The sequence below is a fragment of the Aphelocoma coerulescens genome, unplaced genomic scaffold (genome assembly GCF_041296385.1).
Source record: "Aphelocoma coerulescens isolate FSJ_1873_10779 unplaced genomic scaffold, UR_Acoe_1.0 HiC_scaffold_111, whole genome shotgun sequence".
NCBI classification, from domain to species: Eukaryota; Metazoa; Chordata; class Aves; order Passeriformes; family Corvidae; genus Aphelocoma; species Aphelocoma coerulescens.
This window is the reverse complement of record NW_027183470.1, coordinates 840,545-850,799: the sequence shown is the minus strand read 5'-3', so window position 1 is coordinate 850,799 and position 10,255 is coordinate 840,545. Positions and strand designations below refer to the sequence as shown.

At 57.6% G+C, this 10,255-nt stretch overlaps 1 protein-coding gene across 3 annotated transcripts; it reads left to right on the top strand.

Moving 5' to 3' along the window:
• Positions 1-643: 643 nt before the first annotated feature.
• LOC138100570 (olfactory receptor 14J1-like) lies at positions 644-8,631 on the top strand. Of its 3 annotated transcripts, XM_068998438.1 has the most exons (4): positions 1,698-1,735; positions 2,331-2,370; positions 3,155-3,233; positions 3,420-8,631. In XM_068998438.1, exon 4 carries the CDS (start codon positions 7,385-7,387, stop codon positions 8,315-8,317), a length of 933 nt encoding a protein of 310 aa, XP_068854539.1. In that variant the 5' UTR covers positions 1,698-1,735; positions 2,331-2,370; positions 3,155-3,233; positions 3,420-7,384; the 3' UTR covers positions 8,318-8,631. The 3 variants fall into 3 exon arrangements, with proteins under 3 accessions (XP_068854540.1, XP_068854538.1, XP_068854539.1); XM_068998439.1 differs by lacking the exons at positions 1,698-1,735; positions 2,331-2,370 and adding an exon at positions 644-923; XM_068998437.1 differs by lacking the exons at positions 1,698-1,735; positions 2,331-2,370 and adding an exon at positions 1,168-1,259.
• Positions 8,632-10,255: the final 1,624 nt, after the last annotated feature.

Below are 10,255 nucleotides of genomic sequence, written 5' to 3'. Positions count from 1 at the left end.
TGGTTCACTAAACCAAAGCAGGATGGAAGTGATGAGCAATGTGCTTGCTTAAAGGATTCCTCTCTTGAGAGGGTGATGGTGTCACCTGGATCCTTGCAATCATCATCTGCTGCTTGCTGACAGCCTCTGAGGAACAAGCCTCAGTGTCATCTGACCTGTCTGTGACCCATCGGCCTCGGGAAACAGCTGCTTTCTCTCATGCTGCGCTGGTTTGGAAAGGAAGGAAGAGGCAGGAAATTTGTTGACTTTCACCTGTGTGAGTGCCTTGGTGGGAACAAGATTGTGTCTTTTTAGGTAAGAAAGCATGTCTCCCTCTCTTAAAAAGCCTGGTGCTTGTTATCTTTGCTAAGCAATTGCAAAGAACCAATGAAATAGAGAGAGTGTTGTGGTGGATATTAACTTTTAATGATCTTACAGAACAGAGCCTCTCATAATTGGAATTCCTTAGCTCTACATAGGTATTGAAAATAAGAATGTAGTGAAGTTGCTATATACGCTAGCAGATGATTTCCAAACACTTCAACCCAAAGGATTTAAAATTTATTATGCTAAGAAATTGCTTGGGACGTGCAACTCTTAGACAGTAACATTCCATGCTAAATAGACATCATCTGGTTATGTTGAAATGTAAAGACTCAACTGGGGTCTTGCTGAAAGCAGTGGTAGAAGTACTGTTGGCTTCACTAAATGCAGACCTGGGCCAGTGGGAACGATCCTGGTGCTGGGAGACAACAAGGTCTGCATGGAGGCGGGGGTGGGGGAAATCACGGTCAGGGGTTGGCCGCAGTATTTTAAGAACTATAAAGGACTTGGAATGGCCTGGGAAATTCTGTTCCGGGTAGAGATGATGATGGGATGGGTCAGCATTTAGGAAATGCTGATTAAATGAAGGGCACGTAGGGAGCTGAAGACATTGTGTTAAGGTGAGGAACAAGACCGGGACACCGCGCTGGGGCCCCGCGCACTTTTCAAGCCCGGCCGCCCCCACGGGCCGGGCCCCGCGGCTCCCGCTGCCGCCCCCCAGCACGGGGCTGTGTCCCAGACCCCACGCTCCAGCCCGAGGTTTGGGGCCGGCAGCGGACCTGCTGGACGGAGGACGGCTGGAGGAGCAGGAGCGGGAGGAAGAGGAGGGATAAAGGGGGAGGAGCGAGAGGAAGAGGTGGTACAGAAGGGGCAGGAAGAGGAGCTTCCACGTGCATCCATCGCTCTCTGTGTCCGCAGCTCTCGGCTCCGGGAGCATCGTTCCCCTCATCCCGCAGGTGACCGGGGAGGGGCAGCTTGCCTGCGGGGTATCCGCCAGCTCCGAGGGAGTTTTGGGGCACCCCTAATCCTGAGGGGGTGGTGCTGGCAGCGGGGGACACGTGGCTCCGGCACCTCTGGCCCCAGCTGAGCCCCCCCGCCCCCAGCGCCCCCCGGAGCGGAATTTGGGGAGGGGGAGGTGGGGGCGGGCAGGCCGGGCCCCCCCGCGCTGTCCCGGCGGGGGCCGAGTGCGGGCGGGAGCCCCGCGGGGCCCGGCCCTGCCCGGGCACGGCTGATGCCGCCCGCCCGCGCTCCGCACTGGTCCGGACTGGTGCTCCCAGTGCCGTGCGGGGCGGGGCCGCTCTGGGGACCCCCAGGGCACAGCGCAGCTGCTTTGGGGCTGTCGGCAGCGCCCGGCGCTGGGCATGGGGCGTGTGGGGGCAGCTGGGGCCGCACTGGTGGCACTGGTGGTGCTGGGAGCCCCCCCGGCCGCGGGGTGAGCGGTGAGAAGGGGGGCGGAGCTGGGACCCCAAATTGAGCGAAATGGGGAATGGAACCCCCAAAGTGAGCAGGAGGGGCCTGGAACCCCCAAAACCAAGGCCGGGGGAGGGGAGATGGGGATTGGGGATGGGGAAGATGCAGAAGGGGGGGGGAGAAGAGGGGGCTGGGACCCCCAAACAAAGCGGGAGAGGGATGGGACACCCAAATTGAGCTGGAATGGGGCTGTGGATTGGGGGAACGCTGAGAAAGGGGAGGAGAGGGGAGGGAAAGGTGGGGTTGGGACAGCAGAAGAGCGGTTCCATGGGGGTGCAGCCCTGTCCCCCAGCACCTGAGCCCTGGAGCGATTCACTGGGGCTCTGGGGAAGGGAGGGATCCACACTGGGGGGTCCCCAACCCCCCTGTCCATCCCTGGAGCTGATCAGGGAGCTTCCCCCACACAGCAGGCCGTGCTGTGGCAGCCGTGGGGCAGAGTGGGTGGGAAAGGGGGGGCAGGGTGGGAGTGGAGGAGGAGTGGGAGGAAGAGGAGGGAGAGAGGAGGAGGAGGAGCTGGAGAACCACGAGGTTCCACCGCCCACCCACTGTGTCCACAGCACCCCCAGCCCCGGTAGCATCTTTCCCCCCATGCTGCAGGTGAGCGGGGAGGGGGAGCTCACCCCAAACCTATCGGGGGGTCACAAGGAGGGGTTTTTTTGGAGGGGTGTTTGGAGCTTGCAGATTCTGGAATCGAGCCCAAGCTGTCCTTGCATGTCCCTGGGAGGGATTTTTTGGGCCAGAGGGGATATGTGGATCTTACAGGACTCCAAAGCTGAGCTATAATTGCCTCTTGGGGGGTCCATGTGAGGATTGCCCGGTACTGGCAGGGTTGGACATTGGCTTTGGGGATCCCCAGGAGAGCGGGGGGCTGGAACACGGGACCCCTGGAGTGGGGAGAGCAGAGAGGGACGATACCAGAGCTGGGGGACCCCCAAGAGCCTGGAGGGGTGGGGGGGCCTGGAGATGAGGTGGGGTTGGGATCTCTCAGCCCTAAAAGGGGCGGTGAGGAGAGGGGGGAGCCCCAAGTGCCTGGAGTGGAGGGAGGCTGAAGAGGGGGACCCTGGGACCTCTGGGAGCCAAAGCAGAATCAGGAAAAAAGGGACCTGTGGGACCCCCAAAACCCCCCAGCATCCCTAAGCAGGACTCCGGAGAGGGGGATCCCCAGGACCCATGGGACCCCCAGCAGCCCTGACAAGAGGGACCCCCAGAACCCCAAAGTGCAGAGACTAGAAAGGGGCAACTCCTGGAGGCTTTTTTTGGAGTCACCCTTGATTTTTTGTTGGTTTTATGGACACCAGGTACCCGGTGACTTCTAAAGATGGACTTGGGCAGGAGGAAGCCCCAACCCAACACACTCATCCCTTGTTTCTCCCCAAACCAGGATTTCCCATTCCCAGCCCTTGGCCGGATGGAGGAGGAGGCTGTGAGGAAGAGGAAGATGCCCCAGGACCCCCAGGCTGGTGAGGGGGAAGTCAGTGCCCCTTTCCCCCTCTGTCCTGCTCCATCTCCCAGCCCAGCATCGCCCCCGGCTGCAGGACAACCCCGCTGCCGACGCTGTCCTGCCGGGGACGGACTGGGGGGATCTCCTTCCCCTTCCCTGTGGCACGGAGGCAAATCCCATCCTCTCCTTGTCCTTCCTCCCCCAGACAAGGAGCTGAGCACGGAGCCCAGGGAGGACAAATCCCCGCGGCAGAACCTGGTGGAAGAGACCGTTTTGAGCGGCTCCACAGCGCAGGAATCCAATGGGGAGGAAAAGCCCCAGAGATTCCGCAGGAGGAGGGGCTGCAAACGCAGCCCAGGGTGCTCTGAGGAGGAAAGACCCACCCTGTGCCGGGAAGGCGGCCGGAGATCCAGCCAGAGGTCAGAGCTGGTGGTTCATGAGCAGCTTCACGATGGGGAGAAGCCCCACAAGTGTGGGGAATGTGGGAAGAGCTTCAGGTGGAGCTCCAACCTGATTGTCCATCAAAGGAGTCACACTGGGGAGAGGCCCTATGAGTGTGGGGAATGTGAGAAGAGCTTCAGCCAGAGATGCACCCTGATCCGCCACCAGAGGTTACACACTGGAGAGAGGCCCTATGAGTGTGGGGAATGTGGGAAGAGCTGTGTCACAATCTCCAACCTACGTATCCACCAGAGGATCCACACCAGGGAGAGGCCCTACGAGTGTCCCTTAGTGTGGGAAGAGGTTTCAGACCAGCTCCCATCTCCTCCTGCACAAGCGGATTCACATGGATGAGAGGCACTTCCGCTGCTCCGAGTGCCGGAGGGGCTTCAAGCAAAACTCCCACCTCGTCACCCACCGGCGCATCCACACTGGGGAGAGGCCCTACGAGTGTCCCCAGTGTGGGAAGAGCTTCTCCAGGAGCTCTCACTTGACCAGACACCAACGGAGGCACCGCTAAGGGAAGCCCTGCGAGTGCCCCGAGTGCGGGAAGAGCTTTGTCCTCTGCTCCAACTCCATCTCCCATCAGAGGACCCACGTTTGGCAGAGCCCTGGTGACCCACATTCCCTGTGATCCAGGTTGGGAAGACCCCTGGCTGGTGCTCTCCACGTTCTCCTGGATCCCTGTAGGCACCTGGGTGAATGCAGGGGCAGGAACATCCATCGGGACTCAGATCAACATTGGAGACTCATTGGGAAGAGCTGATTTTTTACCTTTACACCCTAAAATTTTCATCTGCTCTGTCCAATTGTTTCTTCATGTGACTGCGGAGAGAAACAATGGACTCTACACGATTCGGTGTGAATCAGGCAGAAGCCATTTTATTGATGACCTACTGTCCCTCATATACAGTTCTTGCTTTCCCTACACGCGATGGTGCATTATTATTACTGGTTAAGGGCTATTTTCACACGCTGCTTTATGCTTTGTGATTGGCTCTTGTCTGTGTGTCACACTGTCTGTTGTGTATGTCACAACTGTCCTTCAGTTTGCATTTTCTTATCCTTTTCTTCCTTTGCTTGTTCCTCATTCACATCCTCCCCAGTGCTGCTTGTTCCTTTCTCACAACGTCGCCATGGACTTTTCCCCTGTGTAGGTGCTCAAGTCCTTCTGTCTTACGTGCTCTGGTTCTTCTGTTTTATGGCTGGTTCATGATATGTCCATTTTCTAGTAAAAACATGGTTTCCACAGTCTGGAGGCATCAATGGGTCCCACTGAGCTCCATGCCCACCACAGGCTCCTCAGGGACTCCTTGGAGGAGAGAATTGGAGGCCGGGATTGCACAAAGCTCTCAGAGACTCCCAGGCAAAAGCCAAAGTCCTTTGAAAACCCTGCAGTCCCTGGGAGCATTCAGGAGCCCCCCAGGGCCATTCCTGACCAAGGCTCCCCAGGGACTCCTTCCAGCAGATCCCTGAGGCCACTGGGATGTGGGGGAATGCTGAGGGCAGGACAAGGGGCTGACAGTGCCCAGCCTTGCTGGGGCTGTGCCCAGGAGGCCCCAGGGCCTCAGGACAAGGTGTCTCCTCCCAGCCCTTGGTGGCACAGATGCTGCTGTGCCCCAGGGCACCAAGACTTGCCTTCTCTTTGTCCCCCCTGCCATCCCTGCCTCCAGTTCTCTGCTCTGACTGCAGCCTGGGGACACTTTCTCAGTCGTGTCCCTCACTGGGACCCATGAAAACTTCCAGAAACTTTGAAGTTCAATTCTGACTTGAATCCTTGAGAGGTTTCTGCCAGTCCCTGCCAGGAACTGATGTTCAGGGCCTCAGCACCAAGCCCCGAGAGGGTCATTCCAGTCCTTGTGCTGTGTCTGTGCTGCTGAGCTGGGCCGGGCTCCTGGCACAGAGGCAGCTCCAGGCAAGCGGCAGCGCTGCAGAGAGACAGCTCTGGCCAGGAGCAGCTCCTGGGCACAGCCCAGCGGGGCTGGGGCACTGCCTGCAGCCAGCCTGGGCACAGCACAGAGGCACACAGGGCTTCAACTCAGCCGGGGCTGGGAAGGGGCTGAGAAGTGACTGCGGGAGAATCACTCCCAGCCCCTGGCACAGGAAGCCTCTGGCTGCAGGACACGGCAGCTGCAGCTCCTGGAGGGATCTCCTAAAGCTGCAACATCCCCCTGCCTACGGATTCTGTGAGTACAACTCAGAGCATCTCGAGTGCAGGGGAGGTGAAATGCTCATGAGGCTCTGATGGGCTGAGGGTTTCTGATCACTCCCAGAATATTTCCAATACAAGGATTTTGATAGAAATGAGGAAATTTCCTGAGACTTTGTTTTCAGTTTCCTGCCACTGGAGAATGGTGGGGAGGGAGGATAAATATTAAAGGTGTTATGAATTTTTTCAGGTCCCTGGGACATCCGAACTGTTACTTTCAGTGATCAGCAGGTGCACAGGAGATCCCTCGTGTGCTTTCAGCCACTCCTGTGCCCATGGACAGCACCAGCATCACCTTTGCTGGACCCATCAGGCTCAGTCTGAGCTGTCCTTTCTCCAAGCTGCAAGCAGAACCTGTCCCCAGCCAGTGCCCTGCACACAGGCAGGTTTCTGTAGGGCCAAGGAGAGTGCACAGAGATTTGGGGTCTGTGAGTGCTGGCAGGGAGAGATCAGGCACAGGGAAACAGCTCCAGGAGGAAAATCCCCAGGAAGCAGAGATGAGATCAGGGGAGGAGAGAAAACAAATGCAGAAATGTGTCAGGCAGAGTTTAGAGATCCCCACAGGATCCCCTCCAGTGCAGCCCCTCCCTCTGAAGAAGCCCCCTCCCTCCTGTGCCCCCCAGCCAAGCCTCTGCCCTCAGGGCCGGGGGTCCAAGGCGTGAAGCCCCTCCTGTGCAGGCAGAGCTGCAGCAGAGCTGTGGGGCAGCTCTGCGGTCCCGGGCCCAGTTCCCTCTGCAGAGCACAGGGCTGGGAGCATCTGCCTGGCACTGGGGGGCTCTGGGAGGGGGCACAGCTGGCTCAGGGTGACGCTGGCCCAGTGCCCGACTGTGGGCAGGGCTGTCAGTGCAGCCAGGGCAGCAGCTCAATCTCCCTTCATCCAGTGCCAGCTCTGGGACTACTTGGCTCTCTCCCCGAGGTTTCCTTCCAAGCTGGGAGTTTCCTCCAGGATGCAAATCTGTCCTGGAGCATCTTTGTGTTATCTGAAAGCCCAGAGAGAGGAGAAAAGCAGAGATGCTACAAGTGTGAAAATGCTGTTGGGTTGGTGAAATGAGCCAGGTGTGTCCTCGGCTACAAATGTGGTGCTGAGACCTTGAGAGAGGGACAGACATTTGGGGGTCTGTGGTGGATCCATCTGCTCCCAGCAGCACCTGGTGATCTTTAAGGGAAACATGGGAGGGTGAACCTTCTGCATTTGAGAAAAGTGAAACAGAGAAACTCTGAGCAGGTCAGAATGACAAAGCACCTCCCCTGAGTCTCCACTCATCATCTTGCCTTGCAAAAGTTGCTCTGTTCTCCCTGAGTGAAGCAGAAAGGTTGAGGATTTCTGATACCCAAGAATACCAGGAGAGATATGGGGGGAGCTTAAAACAAAAACCCCAGAACTCTTAAACACCAAAGGGTGTCTGTGTGTGTTCCAGGGAGGGTGTACAGGAAATGGCTTTGATTGTGGTTACAGACATCTCCTCTAACTCTTCACTGTCTTTTTCTCCGTGGCAGAACCCAATGCCCGGACACAGCCAATGTCCAACAGCAGCTCCATCAGCCACTTCCTCCTGCTGGCATTGGCAGACACGTGGCAGCTGCAGCTCCTGCACTTCTGCCTCTTGCTGGGCATCTCCCTGGCTGCCCTCCTGGGCAACGGCCTCATCATCAGCGCCGGAGCCTGCGGCCAGCACCTGCACAGCCCCATGTTCTTCTTCCTGCTCAGCCTGGCCCTCAGCGACCTGGGCTCCATCTGCACCACTGTCCCCAAGGCCATGCACAATTCCCTCTGGGGCACCAGGCACATCTCCTACTCAGCATGTGCTGCTCAGGTGTTTTTCTTTCTGTTCTTCATCTCAGCAGAGTATTCCCTCCTCCTCATCATGTGCTACGACCGCTACGTGTCCATCTGCAGAGCCCTGCACTACGGGGCCCTCCTGGGCAGCAGAGCTTGTGCCCACATGGCAGCAGCTGCCTGGGCCAGTGCCTTTCTCTACGCTCTCATGCACACGGCCAATACATTTTCCCTGCCCCTGTGCCAGGGCAATGCCCTGGGCCAGTTCTTCTGGGAAATCCCACACATCCTCAAGCTCTCCTGCTCCAAATCCTACCTCAGGGAACTTGGGCTCATCGCTGTCAGTGCCTGTTTGGTATTTGGCTGTTTTGTGTTCATTGTTTTCTCCTATGTGCAGATCTTCAGGGCCGTGCTGAGGATCCCCTCTGAGCAGGGCCGGCACAAAGCCTTTTCCACGTGCCTCCCTCACCTGGCCGTGCTCTCTCTGTTCCTCAGCATTGCCATGTTTGCCCACCTGAAGCCCCCCTCCATCTCCTCCCCATCCCTGGATGTTGCAGTGTCAGTTCTGTACTCGGTGGTGCCTCCAGCCCTGAACCCCCTCATCTACAGCCTGAGGAACCAGGAGCTCAGGGATGCCCTGAGGAAAATGATGGCTGGATTTTTTCAGCAGCAATGAAGTGCCGGTTTTGTTCTCCACAGCTGCAGTGTAACTCAGTGCAGGCCCAGCCTGTCTGCTCAAGTTTTTCAGAGTGGTTGTGTGTGTGCAGGGTTTCCTTTTTCATTTTGTGATAATGTTGTGCACAATGGAACTTTATTTATCCCATCACCATCCCATTACTGGGATCATTCATCCTATTTAGAATTCACTGCTTACACCTCGAATTTTACCCAGAGACAATGGAAATGAGGAATCACCTCCTCTGTGCACTTTAGCAAAATAAAGGATCCTGCAGCAACTTGTTGGTCAGAAATGCTTCCTTTGAAACCTCATCTGAATCTGGCAGGGCAGTGCCTGTGTGCAGAGGGGGAGAGAAGCTGAGTCCCAGCACAGCAGCAGGGCCAGGCAGCAGCAGCACTCGGTGCTTTCAGAGCTGCTCTGTTTATCCTTCCACGCTGTCCTTCTGTCCTTGGGGGAGTCCTCAGCTCTGGCTGCTGCGCTGCTGTCCTGCTCTGTGGCTGTCCTGTGAGCACAGGAGGGGTTGACAGATTTGTGTTATTTAAAAGTAGACAGCAGTGGCTGGAAGTGCTGGGCTGATCAGTGAAGTTTTTCAGAATTTTATGGCCCTGGCATGTGAGTCACAGGTGGATCACAGCAAGTCCTGGAGCTGCCAACCTGAACATGAATAACAGAATGGACAAAGCTGCAGCTTAAACGTGACTTAAAAATAAATCCCCAGAGTGGCCAGCCCAGAGATCGTGGTCTGTGAACTGGAACAACCACATTACAACAGGGACTGCAGACCCACCAAAACCCCACCCAAACCCAGCTCAGAGGGGCCATGGTGGCCCCGTGGCAACCACTGGGCACCAAAGCAGTGAAGCCGTGGAGAGCGAGAGGCTCAGTGGCTGACATTTCTGTGGGACGGGGCTGTCGTGTGAGGGGTGGGGGCTTTAGATCCCAGGGGAATCATTGCCCAGGGAGTTTTTGTTCAGGTCTTTAGTGCATTGATGCTGCCTGGACTCCAGGCACCCACCAAAGCTGCTCTCTCACTCCTGTCCACAGCTGGACAGGAGAGAGAAAATATAACAAAGAGTTCATGGGTTGAGATAAGGACCAGGAGAGATCCCTCATCCAACAACGTCCCAGGCAAAACAGGCTCAACTTACAGGTATCAAGTGAATTTATTAATAACAAAATCAGAGCAGGATAATGAGAAGTGAAAGAAGAGCTTTCAAAACACCTTCCCCTCCCCTCCATCCTTCCCACCGATGGCACAGGAGACAGGGAATGGGGATTGTGGTCAGTTCATCTCCTGTGGCTTCTCCCGCTGCTCAGGGAGAGGAGTTGTTCCCCTGTGAGACCGTGGGGTCCCTTCCCACGGGAGACAGTTCTCCGTGAGCGTCTCTGACGTGGGTCCAATCTGACGAGCAGCAGTCCTCCCAAAACTGCTGCGGCGTGGGTCACTCTTCCATGGGGTCAGTTCTTCAAGGCCAGGCTGCTCCAGCCTGGGAGCAGGGCCCCTCTGCACCGGCTCTGCCCCTGGATCACAGCCTCCTGCAGGCATCCACCTGCTCCGGCGTGGGCACCTCCCCAGGGGCTGCGGGTGGATCTCTGCATCCCCCAGGGATCCCCAGGGGCTGCGGGTGGATCTCTGCATCCCCCGTGGATCCCCAGGGGCTGCGGGTGGATCTCTGCATCCCTCAGGGATCCCCAGGGGCTGTGGGTGGATCTCTGCATCCCTCAGGGATCCCCAGGGGCTGCGGGTGGATCTCTGCATCCCCGTGGATCCCCAGGGGCTGCTGGTGGATCTCTGCATCCCCAGGGATCCCCAGGGGCTGCGGGTGGATCTCTGCATCCCCAGGGATCCCCAGGGGCTGCGGGTGGATCTCTGCATCCCCCATGGATCCCCAGGGGCTGCGGGTGGATCTCTGCATCCCCCGTGGATCCCCAGGG